The sequence below is a fragment of the Atheta coriaria genome, unplaced genomic scaffold (assembly GCF_025399875.1).
Source record: "Atheta coriaria isolate IRGN ID8LTWV9N9 unplaced genomic scaffold, Caltech_Dcor_3.1 hic_scaffold_2_pilon, whole genome shotgun sequence".
Taxonomy (NCBI): domain Eukaryota; kingdom Metazoa; phylum Arthropoda; class Insecta; order Coleoptera; family Staphylinidae; genus Dalotia; species Dalotia coriaria.
The window spans coordinates 3939866-3960708 of record NW_027045444.1 but is presented as its reverse complement, the minus strand read 5'-3'; the positions used below and the strand labels follow the sequence as shown (position 1 = coordinate 3960708).

General features: G+C 39.5%; 5 protein-coding genes across 8 annotated transcripts; 2 read left to right on the top strand and 3 right to left on the bottom strand.

Moving 5' to 3' along the window:
- Nucleotides 1-101: 101 nt before the first annotated feature.
- On the top strand, nt 102-2705 carry LOC135803433 (serendipity locus protein alpha). 3 transcript variants are annotated; one of them, XM_065317041.1, is made up of 5 exons: nt 102-263; nt 321-503; nt 572-1580; nt 1643-1966; nt 2036-2705. In XM_065317041.1, exons 1-5 carry the CDS (start codon nt 261-263, stop codon nt 2185-2187), a joined length of 1671 nt encoding a protein of 556 aa, XP_065173113.1. In that variant the 5' UTR covers nt 102-260; the 3' UTR covers nt 2188-2705. The 3 variants fall into 3 exon arrangements, with proteins under 3 accessions (XP_065173113.1, XP_065173112.1, XP_065173114.1); XM_065317040.1 differs by having other exon boundaries at nt 102-270; XM_065317042.1 differs by lacking the exon at nt 102-263 and having other exon boundaries at nt 339-480.
- On the bottom strand, nt 1990-4002 carry LOC135803434 (uncharacterized). The gene is made up of 5 exons (XM_065317043.1): nt 3866-4002; nt 3673-3816; nt 3098-3610; nt 2729-3037; nt 1990-2667 (listed from the first exon to the last, which is right to left on the bottom strand). Exons 1-5 carry the CDS (start codon nt 3986-3988, stop codon nt 2188-2190), a joined length of 1569 nt encoding a protein of 522 aa, XP_065173115.1. The 5' UTR covers nt 3989-4002; the 3' UTR covers nt 1990-2187.
- A 190-nt stretch (nt 4003-4192) lies between these two features.
- Nucleotides 4193-5216, top strand: Atg5 (autophagy protein 5). The gene is made up of 4 exons (XM_065317046.1): nt 4193-4348; nt 4424-4638; nt 4691-4815; nt 4874-5216. The coding sequence occupies exons 1-4, from the start codon at nt 4193-4195 to the stop codon at nt 5185-5187; spliced, it is 810 nt and encodes a 269-aa protein (XP_065173118.1). The 3' UTR covers nt 5188-5216.
- A 1649-nt stretch (nt 5217-6865) lies between these two features.
- Nucleotides 6866-10258, bottom strand: LOC135803436 (uncharacterized). 2 transcript variants are annotated; one of them, XM_065317045.1, is made up of 5 exons: nt 9840-10258; nt 8968-9631; nt 8554-8909; nt 7889-8489; nt 6866-7733 (listed from the first exon to the last, which is right to left on the bottom strand). In XM_065317045.1, the coding sequence occupies exons 2-4, from the start codon at nt 9626-9628 to the stop codon at nt 7968-7970; spliced, it is 1539 nt and encodes a 512-aa protein (XP_065173117.1). In that variant the 5' UTR covers nt 9629-9631; nt 9840-10258; the 3' UTR covers nt 6866-7733; nt 7889-7967. The 2 variants fall into 2 exon arrangements, with proteins under 2 accessions (XP_065173117.1, XP_065173116.1); XM_065317044.1 differs by having other exon boundaries at nt 9844-10258.
- A 6789-nt stretch (nt 10259-17047) lies between these two features.
- LOC135803043 (fatty acyl-CoA reductase wat-like) lies at nt 17048-20565 on the bottom strand. Its single transcript, XM_065316671.1, has 4 exons — nt 20349-20565; nt 18710-18946; nt 17690-18651; nt 17048-17629 (listed from the first exon to the last, which is right to left on the bottom strand). The coding sequence occupies exons 2-4, from the start codon at nt 18935-18937 to the stop codon at nt 17266-17268; spliced, it is 1554 nt and encodes a 517-aa protein (XP_065172743.1). The 5' UTR covers nt 18938-18946; nt 20349-20565; the 3' UTR covers nt 17048-17265.
- Between the last annotated feature and the right edge of the window lie 278 nt (nt 20566-20843).

Below are 20843 nucleotides of genomic sequence, written 5' to 3'. Positions count from 1 at the left end.
ATCATTTTACAGAGAAATCTATAAAAATATGTTTGGTGGTTAAATTTTGAATTTGGAAAATCAATACAACTTACAGCGCCCTCTACAATATGTTACAGTTTAATATAACCTATAAGTAGCTATTTCAAATGAGCGCGCAACTTGCTGAGCACACGACGGTTTTTTTGAAAGATGAGTTCATTATTAAAGCAGTTACGCGAAACAAAATCGTTTCTTTATACATTGCAGAACAACGTCAATAGCAAACAGGATGTCCTCGCATGGTTCCAGGTAAATTTATGTCTAATTCAGAGTTATAAATTAATATTTCTTGCTTGCAGGATTTGTGTGGAAAACTTTGTGATTTGCTGCTGAAAATCGCAGAGAGTGTGCGTCAAAATGGCGAACCAATGAATCAAATTGACAAGGAAACAATGCTATTGTATCTGCTGCAACTCAACACCACACTTTCTGTGCTGATCAAAATATTTACTACTGAAGGTGATATTGGCATAACAATTAATGTATGGTATAGATAATTGTCTTTTGTTGATCTCTGATGGTTACTTGCACTTGTTTTTCCGGATGTCAGGAGTCGCGCCAATGTATTCTGCAGCAGATAGCAATGTGTCTAACTGGACTGGAGAATGTCCTCAACTCCAATGTGGTGGCAACAAAGAATGTTGCCTCTGTTGGTTTTGTAAAATACATGGATCTTGCACTTGATAAGTTGACTGAGATTGATGTAGAGGGAGAATTGAAGTTGGTTTGGACCAGCACAGAGAATGCCAGGCAAGTGATTGAAGAAGTGCTGTGTCATGCTATGTCCATTGCTCAGGTGGCACTCAAGGATGACTGCAATGTCATCAAGGGTAGTAGTAAGGAAGTTCTTCATAATTTTGATTATCTGGTTAAAGAATTGCACCAGCCAACACCGCGAATTTCCATGTGTAATCTATTCATCGACGCTGCTTGCGATAAACTCTGCGCGCTCGAGCGCAAAGTGAATGCGGCCGTGTTGAAGTTGTCCTTGAAAGTGTTCTCCGAATGTGCTAAACCCCTGGAGGACTTGCACAGGTTTTGTCTACGCAGTCGACAGGACGAAGCGGCGTTGGATGAAGCGGTGGCTGATTTTGACTTGCATGTTGACCGTATGATTCAAGTGGGACTGTTCGCAGTCTCCTGTTCTTCTGATCGTAACTGCACACTTCGGATGCGTAGTTGTTTGGCATCTCTTGAGGCGCTAGAAGGTGAGCTGGTGCCGGCGCTGACTACGCTTGTCCAGGACTGCGCCGTGCAGAATCTCTACCATGCGGAAATGCTTAAACACTATTGGTTGCGGCAGGCTGGTGATCTCAAGAAGCATATTTACCTCATCATCGATCCATTCGCGTTTTGTCAGGTGACGCATGAGGTCATCCGAGATATCAACGCTGAACTCGAAGAGCGTTTCCGCGAAGTTTCAGCCGTTGATAAGAGTCATATCAAGCCAATCACTCTTCAGGCGAAGATTCTCTATGAGATGCTGCTTGTTAGTCTTGTGGATAGTCCAATTGAGAACCAGGCACTCATACGGAGATACCTCGACGACGTTATTTGTGGTTTGTGTGTTGCATTCCATTCAATTTTCTAATTTAATAATTTCCTCTTCGTGTGTATGTAGTAACAATGGAAATTGACGCTGCCGCTGAGAAACTGCTCTCCGATGGTGATGGCGAGATGTGTAAAACGAACGTCTTGAGGGTTTTCAAGCGGTGTAAGGTGCAGGAAAACATCCTCAAGAAACTACTCGACGCCTTGAGTAAATCCCCAACGTCGTGTAAGGCGAAGACAGTGTCAGCGCCGACCACGCCGTCAGAGAACATCGCCGTTGAAGAGGAACAGGCGATGGAGCACATCACCACGCGCGGAAAGCAAATACTCAGGGATAGAAGTGTGCTGTACAAAACACCCAATAAGGCTCCACTAAACATTGCCGTACAACAACGTAAGTGAATGCTGAATGACAAATTATTTTCGCACGCAATCAAGTTTAATTAAAATATAATTATTTTAGTACATGGTCGTGTACCGCAGCCGTTATCACGCCTGCTTCACCAGCGCAACATGCAATTCTCCCATTCACGCTCCGAAACGACATCTTGCGATCTGCAAATAACAGATATCCTCGACAATCTCACGCTGCTTTCTGCGTCCTTACAACAGTGATCACAAAATCAGATTGTTGTAATGCAGACAATTTAAGTTTTTCATATTCTCTCGCCCGCGGATCGGGCTCCACCTGCCTATTGTCACAAACTCCTGCTTCTGGTCATTTTTGCTGCTTTGCTGAGGCGGAGAAGTATGCTCATCTTTGTCGTCAATGGCTGTTTCAACTGCAGCGTTATATTTTAGTCTTATATGTAGCTGTTTTTGGCATGGAGGAAGACAAGGGTCGAAAACTTCTTGCGGTTTGTAGCGGCGGCGACGGCGATGTCGTAATGCAATGGGCAATATTCTTTTTATTGATTTTAAATGCTGAGCGAAGATGACGCGGAAATTTGTGTCGTACTCTTTTGTACTAGCTGAAGCTGGGCAAGTGCACATTGAACGCCAATGAGGAATCAGTTTGAAGTTGAAGGCTTCATAGAACGCCCAATTGTGCTCGATGGCTGTTGCGTCATGCGTTTGCAGTAAGCGATGTGAATACTAACAAAGAAACAAACGAATACATCTGTATAATCTAATTCACGAGAGTGCATAAACTAACCATTATGACTGCTGTCAGCAGGTGTAAGTTGGGCGCGCACGCAGCTTTTGCATTTCGATACAAATGCATCACCTGGTCTACATAAGGCCTTAACACATCAATTCCCAGTGCATTGATGATGCATACCAGCGGTAGAGCATAGTCGGTGTTGAATTCCTGCCGCCGTTGTTCGATTTTACCAATAACGAGTTCTCGGAGAGGTGCGCGTATGCACAACATCGCCAACACGCTGCACATCGGCTTGATTACCTCATAGTCCGTACGGGTACGCAACAGGCGTTGCAATATCAATCTAGGCAGCAGTTTCAACTAAATAAAAGGCAAGTTAAGTGAAATACAATATGATTGAAGAAGTCTCGCGAACCTCACCTCTTTCTCCCCGACTTGTTGCCTCGCGATTGGGTTACTTTCCAACGCCTCGATGAGTTGCAGCGCGCTCATCGTAAGCGACACATACGTAATATCCTTACTAAGCAGGAAGTAGCCAAAGTGGTAGAACCAGTTGACAATCGGACCAATATGCGCATTGCAGCGCACGTCACGCAGTGCTTCTTGTCGCTGTTGGGGCGTGTTAGAAATCAACGTGTGGCACATGGCAGTGAAGTATCGCACATAGTTATTCATTGCAGGTCCTGTTGGCAGCCAAGACTGTTTTGTGAGGATTGCATCGCCTGGCTGAATGATAGTGGTGGTGTTTCCAACCAGCATCACTAAGTTTACCACTGAATCTTGCAAGTACAAGTGCTTGTCAGACAGTGGAGAGAAGTGACTGGAATTGCTGGCTCCATACACCTTCTCAACGGCCAGGCTTTCCAAACAGGCCTCAATATCACTGCCCAGTAGTGCAGTTCTCCCTGATAGATTGGCCTTTATATGAGCTTCCTAAAACCAGTGATTTGGTAAGTTATGTGTGCAGAAAATGTAGGTATGTGCTTGATACCTACATGTATGATGTGTCTTAGTTTGTAGCTCAGATCCTCTGCTAAGCTGTAGGCTACCTCATGTGGGGCTGATTCAAAGATGGATTGTTCTGCATAATTTTGGACCGATTCACTACTCAAGCGCGCGAATTGCTTGGTTGTCGGCGACTGAAATTGTCGGCTTAGAATAAAAGAATTGAAGTAGAAGTCGATTTACCTCGCCCTTCAGGAAGGCGATCACCTCGGCGGGTTCCATTTTGAGGGTGCCACTGCTTTCAGATCTGGATCGTTCCGTCTTTTCCTTATCTTTGCCCACATGTTTCTTGCTCTTTGATTTCATTTCTTGCCGTCGATACAAACCTAACCTCTTGATGTTTGTGTGTGCCTAGGTTACTTCGGTACAATAACAAACCCCAACAAGCAGAAATGACGCATGCTCTGAGAGACTAGGAGCAATGACAGGATAATAGGTATTAACATACATTTATATCTAAGGGAGTTCTTTTCCTACTTGCTACGATTTGGCCAGAAATAAATATTTGCAATGGCTAATGACCGCGAAATTTTGCGCGAAATATGGGAAGGCAAACTGCCCGTGTGTTTTACATTGGATCCTGAGGAAGTGTATGAACTCCAGCAACCAGATCCATTCTATTTGATGGTGCCCCGACTGTCCTACTTCCCACTGGTGATAGATAAGGTACAAGACCACTGAACACTGACTTTTTAAGCATATTCAATCTTAACACCTTCTCTGCATTCATTCTTTCCACAGGTAAAGAAACACTTCATGAGATTTACTTCAAATGACAAGAATGATCAGGACATGTGGCTGGAGTTTGATGGTCAGCCACTAAAATGGCACTGCCCAATTGGGGTGCTTTTTGATTTACATGTCCGCTCTGACAACACCCAACTGGCACTGCCATGGAACATTACTGTGCACTTTTACAAATTCCCAGAGAAGCAAATATTCCGTTTCAATAGCAAGTAATCTTTTCATCTCTATCATGAAATATAGTTTCAAATGGTCGGTTTACAGAGATTTGGTAGAATCCTACTTTTTGTCCAGCCTGAAGGAAGCTGACCTGCTTAAGCATAGAAGCCAGGTAGTGGGCTCCATGTTGAAGAAGGACCACACTCAGTTATGGTTGGGATTGCAGAATGGTAGAGCACAGAGGATGTTATTAGCTAGTAGATTCTGATTGTTTCTTTGGTGTTTCAGACAAATTTGACCAGTTTTGGGCAGTCAACAGGAAGCTTATGGAAACAATTGCTGAACAAGACAGTTTCAAGCATATTCCCTACCGGTTGTATATTAATGACGGATATATACAAAAGTTAGTCAGGCCAATTTGTGAGGGTGGGCGCAAGAAGACTTTGCGCGACCTACTTGAAGAAACTCTACCTGAGCAAGTGTTTGCAGGCAAGGTGTGCACACATGGCATGTTTCCACCATTAGATACACCGCTACAGTGGATGTCGGAACATCTCAGCTATCCTGACAATTTTTTGCATCTATGCTTGGTGCAGCCATAAACTCTAAACAATAAAAAATATACAAATCAGTGGGCTATTCTAACCTAACTAACTAATTCACTCTCACTGAGTTTCTCAACGCTATATTATAGCTCTGCAGAACCATTTTTAACAGAGTTGACGTATGGTTTTAAAATTTTTTGGGTCGAAGAACAGGGCCGAACTTTTCAGTTAACATTTTTTCGGCCGAAGAACAGGGTCGAACTTTTTCAGTTAAAATTTTTTGGCCGAAGAACATTTTTTCCAGCGAAATCAAAATAAAACTTTGAATGCTAATAACTCCGGAACTAAAAGGGCTAGAAAAGAAAAGACGGCAGATTCTTGACCCTTGAACAACCCTCTACAAGATAGGCTATTAAAAACAGCCCTAGAGCAGGAAACAGGAAACCTAGAAACAGGGCTAGAACAAAACGGACTTCAGGCCCTTAACCCTTAAAGGGTTCTTAACAGGATAGCATGTTTAGTTTGATTTTTTCAAAAATCAAAAAACCTATAAGAGGTACCTCTTTGCACTTTTTTCAGCTTTGAGGCGAAAAAAAAGGGCTGTTTTTAATAGCCTATCTTGTAGAGAATCCTTCAAGGGTCAAGAATCTGCCGTCTTTTCTTTTCTAGCCCTTTTAGTTCAGGAGTTATTAGCATTCAAAGTTTTATTTTGATTTCGCAGGAAAAAATGTTCTTCGACCAAAAAATTTTAACACAAAAAGTTCGACCCTGTTCTTCGGCCGAAAAAATTTTAACTGAAAAGTTCGGCCCTGTTCTTCGACCCAAAAAATTTTAACACAAAAAGTTCGGCCCTGTTCTTCGGCCAAAATATTTAAACTTAAAAAGTTCGACCCTGTTCTTCAGACAAAAATGTTTTAAATTATTTCAAGTTTTGCAGAATAAGCAATGTTGAAATAAAAATTTGTCCCTGCTTCACGACCCAAAAATTTAAAAAAACGTAAAAAAATAACCATTTTTGAAGGGCATTTTAGGGCACTTCCAGAATGTTTAGCGGATTAAAATAATATGTATTGTGTAGAGCGTCTCTTAAACTATTAAATGGCGGTGAAAAACTCGGAAAAAGTGTAATAGTTTGCGAGATACAGGGTGTTTTCCACAGCATGTTTTCAAAATTTCCAAAAAAGCCGATGTTTGAAGGGCATTTTAGGGCACTTCCAGAATGTCTAACGGATTAATATGGCATGCATTGTGTAGAGCGTCTCTTAAACTATAAAATGGCGGTGAAAAAGTCAAGAAAAGTGTATTAGTTTGCGAGATACAGGGTGTTTTCCACAGCAAGTTTTCAAATTTTTCAATAAAGGGCGTTGTATGAAGGGCATTTTAGGGCACTTCCAGAATGTTTAGCGGATTAAAATAGCGTGCATTGTGTAGAGCGTCTCTTGAACTATAAATTGGCGGTGAAAAACTCAAAAAAAGTGTATTAGTTTGGGAGATACAGGGTGTTTTCCACAGCATGTTTTCAAAATTTCCAAAAATGGACGCTGCTTGAAGGGCATTGTAGGGCCCTTCCAGAATGTTCAGCGGATTAAAATGGCATGTATTGTGTAGAGCGTCTCTTAAACTATAAAATGGCAGTGAAAAACTCAAAGGAAGCGGATGAGTATACGAGATACAGGGTGTTTTCTACACCATGTTTTCAAACAATTACAACTTACTTTAGCACAGAAAGCAATCAAAATAAATGCGATTTACTGAAAATAAAACGATAACAGTCGCGAAAAACACATACAATATAATAATACTAACAATACATACAATACTAACGATCAGTAATGAAGCTCAAGCCCTGTGTACTATAATACGATCACACTGTATTACCGACAGTCACGTCAACATACAATCCAAATAACAATACTTCGTGAGCTATACTATTAAACTTTAGGAGAATTTCTGGGATATTGCGGCCGATGTGGTTTTTTTTTTTTTTTTTTTTGATTAGAGGTGTGAAAAATCTGCTCAACAGACGGCTGGCCGGAACGAGTGACCAGCGTGTGGGGTTTAGGCCTCGCAGAAGGCGACGTACCCGACCCACTAAACACACACCTCGGAGAGCTTGCCCCAATGGGCGTGAACCCAGAACCAGAATTGAAATGCTCCTAGGGTATTGCTACCCAGGGGGAGCGTCTTAGAAGGGGTTTCTCAGACAACAGGATATAGGCGAAAGCTGTGCGCAAGAGAGCACACAGTGTAGGTAGAAGAGTACATACACAAATGATAAGTTGCAATAGATGCGCGAGTGAAGTGTTGTTTAGTTGGAACGTAGAGAACCTGCGTGTTCCGCACGCACCAGTAAAATCCCAAGCTGCGTCGGAGTATGAAGGCGCATGAAGGTGCCCTGCAGGCTGGCTACACGTCGTGGCTCCAATTATAACAGATGCACAACGTGGCTAAATAAGGCTGTAAAAAGAGAGAGAGAAGTATCAAAGGTCAAGACGAAGATGGTGTTGTGAATGACAGTGGTGCCTTCACCTTAGTTCAAAGTTACCAGATTCCAAATGACAACCAGTTTGGATGATCCTCGAGCAAATATTGGGCGCAGATTTCTAAAATTAAATCACGTTTATATACAGTAATACTAGCATGTTCACAGCAATGGCATGATAAGATGATATCATTATAGCCCGGCGTAAGTTAAGGCTTCTAAAACAATGCATGCAAGAATGGGTAAATTAAACAAGGAATGAAAAATACACCTTACCGTTCTTTCCCGGCTTCTACGCAGAACTTCGGGTCCATGTTCCCGGAGCAAACTGCCAAACACCATGATTCTTTCCTGCCTACCAATCATCCTCCTCCTCGGGTTGATCAATCTTTGAAGTTGTTGAGACAAACAGATTATCGATCAACTCCTTGTCTCTGTCGCCCAGTCCAACTGTCAGCTCATCCGGCTTGAATAAATTTTTATTGTATCCGCAAAGGCGGCGCACATTGTTGCAAACACGATTCTGTCCAGGCCCCAACGAACAGCATGGATGGAACAAAACCTTGCTCTTGATAAGATGCTGTCGTAACGCCAGCATCCCGTTAGAGAGAGATTTTTCGTCGACGTCAGTATGGTCCGCCTCTGTCGGATTGAGAACACGTAAGGCTCCATCGCATAGGTCGGTCATCAGCATCCAGCCTTCCGGTTGGGGAATCAGCACAAACGCACTGGCCGACTTTCCTCGAGAATATACCCTTGCTACGATGGCGTATTTCTTTCTGCGGATCATTTTAAATGCCAATTCCACGAAATGCTCCGCGCGAGGGCTGTCTTCACGCGCACTGACCGCAAAAGACTCGTTCCCCCCGTAGTACAACTGTAAAATATTAAATTTAATAATTTTCGTTTTACATTATAAAAAAAATAGACAATCTACATACTTCCGACATTTCACTGGCATCAATGAAACCAAGAATCTTAAATGTGGCTGGGACATCCTTCGGAAACGCACGCACATCTGCAGGAATGTGCAGTGCACGACCGTGGAAAAATTTCACCAAGGCCACATCCCGTTCGGCGACCTGTTGCCCTGCACCAGAAGATGTAGTAGCCATGTTCGCCGTCTGTGGCTGGCGATAGGCATATTGGCGAATCGGTGGTCTTTTGCCTAAGAAACTGTTTGCCTGTTCAGTAAGCTTGGTGGTAACAGTGGAGTAAGAGTAGCTCCCCAGAGTGAGGGACGTGTTCCAAGGTTGCTTAGACGCTGGGTTTGCAAAGAGGGTCACAAAGTTCAAAACTGTAAAAAGCATTATTATAACAAATTGGCAGACATAACGGATTTAAATTGAAATTACAAAGCTTTTCCCCGGTCAGAATCCCCTCTGTTTGTTGAGCAATTGAACAAACAGCTTCAATGGCACTGTTCCTCCTTGGAATTTGAATTGTCTCCATCACCTTTTCCATTTGCCGACATGTCTCAATCATGTCATTGAAATTGTAGCAGACATCCTGATCTACTACAGCAATGAACATGATGTCCAGAGTGCAAAAAAGATCCACACACTGCTGAATTTCACTCTCCTCATAAGGAGAGTTTTTAAAATTTTGAAAGTCACTGATGACAATCAGAAAAAAGGTGGTAACATGCAAGTTGTCGGATAACGCATTAAATATTCCACCTCCATATTTAATGGCACTGACCAAATTGCAATCGCAATCTTTGCGCTCCATTTCATTATAGATGAGCAGATGTTCACTCAAATACTTAAACACCCTATCAGTGAACATTGGCGTCACAAAATCACTGATCACCATGTAATTTGAACCATCCGTGTCAGGATGCGGATAGTTCATAGCAACCATTTGGAACTGGTCATTTGTAGGGTCCTTTTTTGGGCCTCTGGTCTCCAGGGACTTCAAAGTGAAGACTCTGTCCAGGGCGTTCCGCAGGAAGGTCTCGTCCGACGCCAAGTCTACAACGAAGACGAACTCATTGCGTTTCTTTTGTGGAGGCATGTTCTAAAAAAATAATAAAGTATTAAAAACAAGATTTGTAAATTTGTTTAGTAGGTGTGCATATAGAACATAAACATACTAGCTCAAGTTTGAAAGTTGAAAATGTATTAGATTTTCAATATTTGTGACCAACTAATATAAACAGTATATAATAATCTAATCCCTATTGCTACACGAAACAAGTGAAACAAATTCAATAACACGAACTCACGTACTTCTAGCGGGTGGACGTCGGAATTGTCTCCAATATCACAACAAATCGCAATTATAAAGTTAAATGTAGTTATTCGACCAACAAGAGTGAAGCTACAAGTTGGGCAACACGTGAAAATACCGGTGAATGATGTAGTACACAGCGGTGCAAAGTCACTTTCACGTTCCGTATAAGTTTCTCGCACACCAGCGACGAAATATCCACAGGAAACCAAAACTTTGCGATTAAAGTATCTGACAAAATTATAATTAAATGGACTTCTGTGAGATTTCGGCCGATGATTAAAGATTTTCTAAAATTATCACTGATGCACAACGTGGTTAAACGAGGCTGTACAAAAGAGAGAATGAAATATCAACCGTCGAAACGGTCAAAACTGGTCAAAACGAAAGAAAGAGTGTTGTGAATGACAGTGGCGCCCTCAACTTAGTGGAAAGTTACCAGATTCAAAATGACAATCAATCAGTTTGAATTCCTTTACACATAAAATAAGAATGTCACCATTGGAAAACAAACATAGATATAAATGTTGGTTTGTAAGAGGCCACAAATTTCGTTTTTTTTTTCGATCTAATTAAAACAAGTTTAAAATTGTGAAAAGTTCATGTTCCCTAGCGCCATCTGCACAATCGACGGTATACAAAATTTAAAATTTCAATTTTTCAAAATATCAACCGTCAAAACGGTCAAAACGAAAGATAGTGTTATAAATGACAGTGGCGCCCTCAACTTAGTGCAAAGTTACCAGATTCAAACTGTCAACGGCCTTTTTTGGAAAAATTGGAAACATGCTGTGGAAAACACCCTGTACCTTGCAAACTAATACACTTTTTTTAACTTTTTCACCGTCACTTTATAGTTTAAGAGACGCTCTACACAATATATGCCATTTTAATCAGCCAAACATTATGGAAGTGTCTTCAACTGCCCTTCAAACAACGGCTTTTTTTGAAAATTTTGAAGGCATGCTGTGGAAAACACCCTGTATCTCGCAAACTAATACACTTTTTTTACCTTTTCACCGCAATTTTATAGTATAAGAGACGCTCTATACAATACATGCCATTTTAATACGCTGAACACCCTGGAAGTGCCCTAAATAGCCCTTCAAACAGATGCCCTTTTTGAAAATTTTGAAAACATGCTGTAGAAAACACCCTGTATCTCGCAAACTAATACACTTTTTCCGAGTTTTTCCCCGCCATTTTATAGTTTAAGAGACGCTCTACACAATACATGCCATTTTAATACGCTGAACACCCTGGAAGTGCCCTAAATAGCCCTTCAAACAGATGCCCTTTTTGAAAATTTTGAAAACATGCTTTGGAAAACACCCTGTATCACGCAAACTAATACACTTTAAAAAGTGTATTAGTTTGCGAGATACAGGGTGTTTTCCACGGCATGTTTTCAAAATTTCCAAATAAGGCCGATGTTTGAAGTGCATTTTAGGGCACTTCCAGAATGTTTAGCGCATTAAAATGGCATGTATTGTGTAGAGCGTCTCTTTAACTATAAAATGGCGGTGAAAAACTCAAAAAAGTGTATTAGTTTGCGAGATACAGGGTGTTTTCCACGGCATGTTTTCAAAATCCCTTGAATGTTGCTTAAATTAATATTTTTGTCATTTTGTTCATTTTATTGCAATTATCTTGTAAAAAAACGATTTTATAATATAAAATAATATTATATTAAATAATAATCATATAAATCAAGAAAGAAAGTAAAAAAGTATTCATAAACAAAAAAATGCAGATTTACAACAATTCACAAAGATGCTTGTGGCGCCATCTACTGTGAATGCTAAGGGCAATTGAGTATAGAATGTTGCGTTTAGTTGAATTTCGCAGTATACTGCAACGTTTATTCTTACATTTGGCGGGAAAACTTACCCTCCTTTAGAAGTCAATTTACTCAAATAAAACCAAGCTGCACTGTGTTTTTTTCACCCGGATTGAGGTAAAGCACCAACACTTACTTTGTTTGTTTGCAGGCGACGTGCCTCCAATACAAACACAGAATCACATATGTTAACCGTAAACAGATGTAAGAAGCGATCTAACCTACAAACGGAACCTTGAACTATAAAGATGATGCCTCAAGCTCAACTTATAAAGCTGGTGGAGAAAATTACCAAGAGCATTGACGGTAAGGCGTGTAATTATCAACAATTACGTCGTGATGTTGATAATTATGCAAAATTTGTCAAAACTCTTCACACCTCTGTGGCACAAAGTACTCTTCCATTTTTGGTAACACCATTCTTGGATCTGCATTCCAAGCAGGAGCAATTTCACAAGTTTCCTGAAGCTATGAAGATTCAACTGTTGAATGTCTTGAGTGATATTTTATCCAGGACCAGGATGAACAATGAGATTGGCTTCATTGTGCTCTTTGATTTCCTACTTGTGCAAATTGTTATCAAGAGCAAAACAAAATAACGTGGTAACATCACGAAAGAGAGCACAGAAATTGGCAGTTACCAAGCAGCTATGGAAAATCTATTTACCTTCATGTCTTGGGATTTATTTCCTGTGATTTACACAGCAAAATATGTGCCTATGATGCGTTTGTTTTTACGTACCTGGTACTTAAGGTAGATAAAGCTCTAAAGCACTTTGCGTCTTTCAACGCTAGAATGCGTGATGAAATGCGCGCAAAAATATGAGCGATACATCGAATTTTTGATGATGTTGTTATGATATCACAAGTTAGCGACTCCATCGACTTTCTGCCTGTGGTATTGCATTTCGTTTGAGGTGAGGGTGATAAGCAGAGTAGATGATCGAAAATATTGACCCATAGAGATCATTGACGGGATGATAAAAGCGTGGGCTAGATTTGTTGGTCTACCCAGGGTTATGATCCGGTAGAGAACCGCCAAAACTGGAAGGGGTTACTGGCAACTATCATGAGATTAGTAACAAAGTAATGAAAGCACATGATGAGAAAAACGTTATGCGCTGGTTATTATGGGACAGCCCATGAGGCATGCAGCTTTCAAGAGTGAGACATCAGTGGCAATGAGTAAGTACGCTGATTGACACTGGCTGACGCACAGTAGTGTCTATTTATAACAAAAGCTGTCTGCCAATCACTGAAACTAAATATCTTACATTTTAGAACTTTGCCTGCTACTTCTTCAAAATAATCGAAATTCTGATTGTATTAAACCGATACTGAACGCCAAAGAGAAACGCTGAAGCCAGCAAGCGCAGCGCTGGCCGATGTGGCTAACAAATTAATAGAGGATCAATAACGCGCCGCCACCGACCACCGACAGCGTCAGAAGGTCCTTAGTCGGCCTCGGCTGATTCACTCCGGCCTCCTCTGCGCCACTGGCACTCGCATACACACATGCATGTGCGTTTGCGTTTTTCATTCGTGCAAGCCGAAATATTTCTTCAATCAGTACACTACGTTAGACGGGCAGAAGTATATGGAGTTGTCACAGTTGGCTTTGATAGATGTTATTTTGTGCGTATCAGAGGTCATTGCTAACTGGAGGCTGACATCGATGCGGTTGTAATTTGATTGATTTCAAGGACTTGCGGGATTTATTCGGGGTATAAATTATATATTTCTGGATGGGTAATTTAATTGGCTTTAATTTGATGCTAGGTTTTAATCAATTCGAGATATTTGGTTAGGAATTATTGGTAAAATGTAATTGGTGCAAAATTATCAAGAGAATTTTAGTTTTCTGATTTTGAGTGCAAAGATTTAAACGGTTTTTGAAATTGTTATGCTATCATTATTCTACATATTCTGATAGGTAATTTTAATTGGCTTTATTATTTGGTGTTGGGTTTCTTAAATTTACATCATTTGTTTCCCAGGGTATTGGTAAAAATGTAATTGTTACAAAATTATCAAAATTTTAGTTTTTCTATTTTTGATTGCAATTTAAAGTAATTTTGGAAATTATTGTACTAACATGCTATACATATCCTGATGGGTAATTTAATTGGCTTTTGGGACATTAAATTTAAATATTTAGTTTAGGAATTGTTATTAAAAAGTGATTTGTTGCAAATGGTCAAAATTTTTAGTTTTCTTATTTTGAATGCAATTTAAACAATTTTTGAAATTATTATACAACATGCTATACATATTCTGATACATTGATTTTGGTAAGCTTTAATTTGGTGTTAGGGTTTTATTAAATTTAAATATTTAGTTTAGGAATTATTGATAAAAAGTGATTTGTTGCAAAATGGTCAAAATTTTTAGTTTCTTATTTTTGAATGCAATTTAAACAAATTTTAGAGGTATTATACTAACATGCTTATGTACATATTCTGATAGGTAATTTAATTAGCTTTAATTTGGTGTTGGGTTTGTTAAATTTTAATATTTAGTTTAGGAATTATTGATAAAAAGTAATTTATTGCAAAATTGAAAAAAATCAGCTTTGATTACAATTTAAAGCAAATTTTCAAAATTATTTACTAACATCAATACCACATATTCTGAAGGTACTTTGGTACATCTACCTGAGTGTATTTAAATTATTCAGCTTCGCGTAATTTGTAGGTTATTTTTTAAAACAAGGAGAAAAGCAGCACGTTTGGTTGTATCGAATTAATTCACTTGTTTTCTTTTTGTTTTCGCGATGCGTTGTAAAAATATTCATCGCATAGGCGTAATGCATGGTGCTGGCTGGCTGGTTGGCGGCGGCGTGCGGTCGGCGGCAGAGCGCCTTGGCGCCGTCTCCGCGCGCCCGCGGGCCGGGTCGGCGCGGCGCCGCCACGCCATTAATTCAGCAAACAGAGCCTAATGATTGAATCAACAGTGTGACGCCGCCGCCGCCACCGCCGCCGGTCCGTCGCGGCGCATCGCATTGCAGTGACCGCCCTGACACACATATTCCCTCTTCTTCCTCGTCTGAAACGCGAGACGCAACAGCGAAAGGGGAGCACAACAAATTACTTTTCTCTTTTTTTCTCGCTCTCCCCGCGCGCGCGCGCGTGTAATTCGATGCAATTCAATGTGCGCGTCGAGGGGCTGTAATCAATGAAGATGAAGCACATTTCTCTATTTTGGTTATGTTTGATTTTTAAAATGCATTTAATTACGGCTCGCGTGACTCGCCTCCATGCGCGTGTACGTTGGGTGGCCTAATTTATTTCATGTTAGATAATCTCCTACTCCACTTTGGCATTTAATTCATTTAATTAGTGATAAAATAATCTTTATATTCGAAGTTAATTTCCGAAAACTTGTTTCCATCCGCATAATTCGATTATTATATATATTTTTCTGGAAAATATTCACAACACCTTGTATAATGTCCATTTCCTGTGGCTCTCTATTACCTATTAAACTAATGGAAGTCCCCGTGGACTCTATCGCGAGTGTCGTCCTTATTCCTTAATATTCCGTAATCCAATCATGATTTTTATGCGTTTTTTGCGTTTTTAAAACTAAAAATTGCACAAAAGTTAGGCAACCAACATTGTCGGCGTCTTTCATTCGGTCTATTGTCATCGTGTTTTAATTTATGAGACGCGTGCCTTGAATTTCAAGCCGATGCGACGCGTTTTCACGCATCCTGCGCGCTCATTTCGACCGAAGGATAATGTCCGCCATGCGTGTGTGCGGCATGCTGATGACAACCATAAACAGCCGAAAAGTAAATTAAATTTTTCATTTCTTAAACTCTCCTCATTGCGTCATATTTTACGAGCGGGGGTTATTTTCGGCTTTTGATTTAGATTGATGAACAAACGAAGGCTTGGCCTCGCCGGTTGTCAGTTTCGATATGATAACTGTATCGCTGTGCAGTGGCAATTATGCTGGGTGAAGGTGCGGCCGCAGCGTGTCCACGTCGTCTCCACCCGCATGCAATGTTGTCACAGCGTGAACTCATCGAATTAGTTTTTCGCCTGCTGACGTGATCGAATTAATCAAAACCTTCATCAAGGCTGTAGTCATAAAACTACAGACACAGCGAGAATTAATTAGATTCGGATTGGCTTGGGTTTGGTGGGTTGCCTATGGTGAAAGTGTATTTGGCATGTAGTTGAGGTTGCCTATAGTAAAATTAGATTTTCACTTTATTTCGGAATGTTTCTTTAGAAAATCTTTGCCAAAACAATAACAAATATATTATTTACTAGTTTAATTCATTTGGATGTACTCACAATGACTTTTCAAGCTTCAATTTCTTAAAAGTAGACTTGCGTTGCGTGTATTTCTGTAATTTTGTATTATAGTACATTTGTATATATTTAGTACTGTCGCATATGTCCATATAGTTTCAATAGATACTTGCGACAATACTTATGGTATTACTTTAATTTTCTTTTATAATACATGCATTTGTATATATTTAGTACTGTCGCATGTGTCCATATAGTTTCAATAGGCACTTACGACAATACTTATGGTATTACTTTAATTTCCCATTACAATACATACATTTGCATATATTTAGAACTGTCGCAAGTGACCATATAGTTTCAATAGACACTTGCGACAATACTTATGGTATTACTTTAATTTTCTATTATAATACATACATTTGCATTTATTTAGAACTGTCGCACGTGCCCATATAGTTTCAATAGGCACTTGCGACAATACTAATGGTATTACCTTAATTTTCTATTGTGATACATACATTTGCATATATTTAGAACTGTCGCAAGTGGCCATATAATTTCAATAGGCACTTGTGACAATACTAATGATATTTCTTTAATTTAAGAGTCTTTACCTACTTTTTAACTTCTTTCTTGGTTTCTTTCCATTACAGACACATTTCTTTGAATTTCAAGTAGTTTTCCAGTATATTTGAACAATGTCTACACATATCCACATAAAAACAACCTAAAATTAGAATTATACATAAAAATTTAATAGTTTTTGAACCAAACACCAAATTACCTTTTGTTTTGAGCGAATCACATGTTTGTAGCACAATAAATTCAAGTTTAATTTGTATTTCTGTCATGGTTAAGTCTCCGTGAAATATTGCATCATTTATTGAAATATAAAACAATAAAATTAAAATTTGCTATGCAAACGATAAACTCTTATAAAAATTTGAGGTAAATTCGTTAAATATGCATTAAATTAATTAAAAATCACTTCAATACAAATTAATTTCATTCCTAACATTAATATTTCCGTGTTTTTAGTGAAATTTTCAAGTTTTTCGACTTTAGAACATGTCTCAGTGATTTTCGGATCAATTTGGGTTGCCTATAGTAAACTTCAATATTTATTCCATAATAAATACATTTAAATTGCTTTTAGACTTAAAACGTTAACACAAAACCTAGAATATACGTAAAACAATAAATTCTTAACAAATTAACATAACAATAGACCATACAGAGCGTTGTAAGCACCTACAATTGAGTATTTTGTCCTTGTTATCACCCGATAAATTACCGCGCATGCCCGGCTGCCATTTTCATCCAAACAACAGCCACGTGCTCGTTGCACAAACGACACCATAAATATAATTCGCAATAAAGAAACAAATCGCGCATTTGATGAAATTATCCAAACGTTCCATTGTCTTCAATTTTTTACGCGCTGGCTCAAGCGTACTGTCATCTTCCTTGAGCACATATCGACGAATCCCCAAAATATAATTCTTCATGAATAATTTCCAGTTGACATCATGCATGTCCATCGGCAATAGGCGTCTGTCTTCAAGTGATAACGTCTCGTATAATTTTTGTACATTGTTATTATCAAAAGACCAAGCATGACAGACGAAAAACAACACGGCGGCCATTTGCGAATGAAGTTTTTTGTACAAACGAAACAATCTAAAACAAAAACATAAGAAAATTAAATTTTTAGTTATAAAATAAAATATGTACGCATACTTTGGTTTGTTTCCGCTTAAAAGCATGAAGAAATCAATAATCAACGCTGGGATATAGTGTAACAACAGGATAAGAATATTATAAACAGTTTCCGAGCGCGCCATTGTGACATTCAGCGTGCGTTTTGTATTCAACAGCGGGAATTCTCGACTGTAAAACGATCCAATATAAATATACTCCTTCCAATTGATGGTGTTCTTCGTCGAGGACGAAACATAATTGTAGATTTTGATTTTTTCATTGACATCTTCACATTTCCTGTGTATCCGGGTGCCTACCTCCCAGGCGGCAGCGAAAATACCATCTGCAACTTTATCCACCGGAACTACATTACAACTGTCATCCTGAGCAACATAGACAACCCGTCCGAAACCAGCGTAGATACTAGCCGAAGCCCCAACTGGTCCGTAGATATTATCAATCCATCCGGGTGTTGCTCCCTGGTACGTCGACAGGATAATCGCCGGGCGGAAAACAGCAACTGGTAGTTTCTCGCATTCGGTGCGGATGAGATTCTCCGCGAGTGCTTTTGTGAATGTGTACGAGTTCGGCCAGTTGCCTATGATGTCACGTGTCTTGGCGTCGATCTCATCCGGTGTTAATTTTGTTAGTAACGCGGCGATTTCATCTGCGCCAAGAGAATAATCATAAAAACGTTCCTCGATGTGTGAGAGGTGACAGTTTGAATACGCTGTGGAGACGTGCACGAAGGCTTGCAGACGATGCATGCTATGGCACAGATTCACAACGCCTTTTGTTCCTGTCACATTCACAGCGTAGGATTTATCCAGAGGTTCATTGAAACGCACCGTAGCTGCGCAATGCAGAACAATCTCTACGTTCTCGATAAGTGTTTGTACGTCGGTAATGGAGAGACCTAGACCGGCATATGCACAGTCCCCATTGATAGGGACTAGTTTATGCTTGAATTTCGGATCGGACTTCTTTAAATCGTCGTAATACTATAAAAATATTTGATTTAGTATAGATACATGGCGGCCATTTTGTTTTTATACTTACAATGTCATCTGTCATTTCATCGATGCGTGAATGAATGCTTTTTCCTTTCTTTTCACGCACTAGAATGTAGATTGTTTCCACTTCGAGTTGTCGTAGAAGTTTCTCGATGATTACTTTACCCAGGAAGCCTGTACCACCAGTGACGAAGACTTTTTTCCCTCGATAAAAGTCCAACACACTGATTCGCTTCTCTTCACTCAACGGTTTCTGCTCGTTTATGAGGTTCATTTCTGTAACCTAAAAATACATGTATATTAGGTTGCATACAGTTTAGATTGGTTATGTTTTGTATGCATGATGTAACACGGCTGCGAACAATCAATAAATCATAATTCATGGTAGCGTTTATTTGTATTTGCATTGCATCGCAAATAAATCCACGCCAAACATGGTCACAGCTTAATTCAATAAAATAAAATATCAAGATATAAAAAAATCGAAACCAGTTGAAGAATCAACAAAAAATGATGTCATCGGCAAGAAAATCAATAGTCGCGCGTTGTAATTACCAGACAATTAAAGTAAATGTCAATTAGGAATAAAAATATTCCATAATTATAAGAAGTATGGAATTGTTTTATGCGTTAGACGCATAAATAAGTAATTAAATTTTACTATATGCAACCAAATGAGCAATTTCTTTCCCTGCAGATTGCAAAAAGTTTCATCACTGCATTCGTGGTGAATTTGCATGCGCGCGTGCGTTTAATTGAGTAATTGTCGGACGTGCAGCGGATTCCAATACGCGGCGACATTTTGTCGTGCGTTACAACAGTTTCACTTTTTTCGGCCTTGTGGTCATCTCTGCGGGCGCGCGTGTGCTACTCTGGTTACTTTCTTCCTTTATGAAATTTCATTTCGCGTTACGTATGATCCGCACGCTGTTTACCCTCTTGAAGTATGTACGAGAAGAAAGTTTAAATACCGAAAACTGATTTCTTTTGTTTTCTGATGCTATAACAATGTGCACTCTGTCTCCGGCCCCGAAATCCATACATCATGTAACGCAATAAAAGCGCTAATAAAAACCGCAAACATGGCACTGAACAAGATGGCCGCCATGGTTTTTACGCCGCAAACAACATTCATAGATTTGTCTCTTCGCACCTCGTAATATTTATTACTTATTGTTCAATTTAAAAAGAGAGAAAAAGCGGTCGTAAATTTCGCATTTCACTTTCCACCGAAAATAAACAACTTATAAAAGTGAAAAGCATTGACCAAGGTGCGAAGAGATGATATAACGCACGAGATAAGTGTGTTACTTAAGTCATGCACTTTTCTTTTTTCGTCTTTCATGTCTGGTTCAAGTTTATATGCATTCTGAATTCGGTTATTTTATGCTGATTTCCTGTCTGCGATCCTCTCTGCATGCGAAAACAGTCAAAACGCGCGATTTTGAACTCTGTACGCCGACGAATACGGAATTCTAATGATAATATCTTAATATGCGTCCGGCAATTATGAAAATTAACATAATTCGCACGTCAAACGCTCAAATTAATAATAATCATGTTTCAATGTACAGAATTCAATGTTAGATTCGTGCGCACACGCAAATCCTAAATTATTGCATGCAATTGGTTTCGCGGAAAGTTTTTAACTTAAACGATACGATTGAAAATAATTATTTACTTACTTAATCGAATTAATTAGTAGGTCGTATGCGTGGTTGTGATTGTGGATGCGTCGTGTGTTATGATTTCGACACACTTCGTGTCCGGCATTAATCACTGCTTCTTTTCTTCGTAATCGCAAGCGCAATCACTGTACGCGCACTGAATGAAAAGTTTTTCAAGTTTGAAGTGGGTTTTGATTGGTTTTTGATCGATGCGATCGGGCGTGCGGTCGCGTCGCGTTTGTGCGCTCTCGCTACCAAGAAGTTCGATTTAAATATCATCCCCGGCGAGCGACGACGGCGTGACGCAAAATGTTTATGTAATAAGACGCATTTCGCGCTTCAAAGACAAGTTCAATGTGATTTACAATGGGCACCGTGCGAAAATTCAACTCTTGAACAATAATAAAAGATTACTGTTATTGTTTACTTTTTTCTAATTAGTAAACAGGATGTAATTAAGATGGTTTTGATTAGATTTTTGTCTAAAACTAATGACGTAGGTGTTTGTTTAGT

What these genes read in the sequence shown, in the direction of transcription:
- LOC135803434 (XM_065317043.1), bottom strand. Translation starts at nt 3,988, where the DNA reads ATGAAATCAAAGAGCAAGAAACATGTGGGCAAAGATAAGGAAAAGACG. An exon ending in TCGCCTTCCTGAAGGGCGAG is followed by an intron (nt 3,817 to 3,865) that starts GTAAATCGACTT and finishes CGACAATTTCAG; the next exon opens with TCGCCGACAACCAAGCAATT. An exon ending in AACTAAGACACATCATACAT is followed by an intron (nt 3,611 to 3,672) that starts GTAGGTATCAAG and finishes CACTGGTTTTAG; the next exon opens with GAAGCTCATATAAAGGCCAA.
- LOC135803433 (XM_065317040.1), top strand. Translation starts at nt 172, where the DNA reads ATGAGTTCATTATTAAAGCAGTTACGCGAAACAAAATCGTTTCTTTAT. An exon ending in CCTCGACGACGTTATTTGTG is followed by an intron (nt 1,581 to 1,642) that starts GTTTGTGTGTTG and finishes GTGTGTATGTAG; the next exon opens with TAACAATGGAAATTGACGCT. An exon ending in AAACATTGCCGTACAACAAC is followed by an intron (nt 1,967 to 2,035) that starts GTAAGTGAATGC and finishes TAATTATTTTAG; the next exon opens with TACATGGTCGTGTACCGCAG.
- Atg5 (XM_065317046.1), top strand. Translation starts at nt 4,193, where the DNA reads ATGGCTAATGACCGCGAAATTTTGCGCGAAATATGGGAAGGCAAACTG. An exon ending in TCCCACTGGTGATAGATAAG is followed by an intron (nt 4,349 to 4,423) that starts GTACAAGACCAC and finishes TTCTTTCCACAG; the next exon opens with GTAAAGAAACACTTCATGAG. An exon ending in ATGGTTGGGATTGCAGAATG is followed by an intron (nt 4,816 to 4,873) that starts GTAGAGCACAGA and finishes TTGGTGTTTCAG; the next exon opens with ACAAATTTGACCAGTTTTGG.
- LOC135803043 (XM_065316671.1), bottom strand. Translation starts at nt 18,937, where the DNA reads ATGAACCTCATAAACGAGCAGAAACCGTTGAGTGAAGAGAAGCGAATC. An exon ending in ATGAAATGACAGATGACATT is followed by an intron (nt 18,652 to 18,709) that starts GTAAGTATAAAA and finishes ATATTTTTATAG; the next exon opens with TATTACGACGATTTAAAGAA. An exon ending in TTAAGCGGAAACAAACCAAA is followed by an intron (nt 17,630 to 17,689) that starts GTATGCGTACAT and finishes TTTTTGTTTTAG; the next exon opens with ATTGTTTCGTTTGTACAAAA.
- LOC135803436 (XM_065317045.1), bottom strand. Translation starts at nt 9,628, where the DNA reads ATGCCTCCACAAAAGAAACGCAATGAGTTCGTCTTCGTTGTAGACTTG. An exon ending in TCTGACCGGGGAAAAGCTTT is followed by an intron (nt 8,910 to 8,967) that starts GTAATTTCAATT and finishes TGCTTTTTACAG; the next exon opens with TTTTGAACTTTGTGACCCTC. An exon ending in ATGCCAGTGAAATGTCGGAA is followed by an intron (nt 8,490 to 8,553) that starts GTATGTAGATTG and finishes AATATTTTACAG; the next exon opens with TTGTACTACGGGGGGAACGA.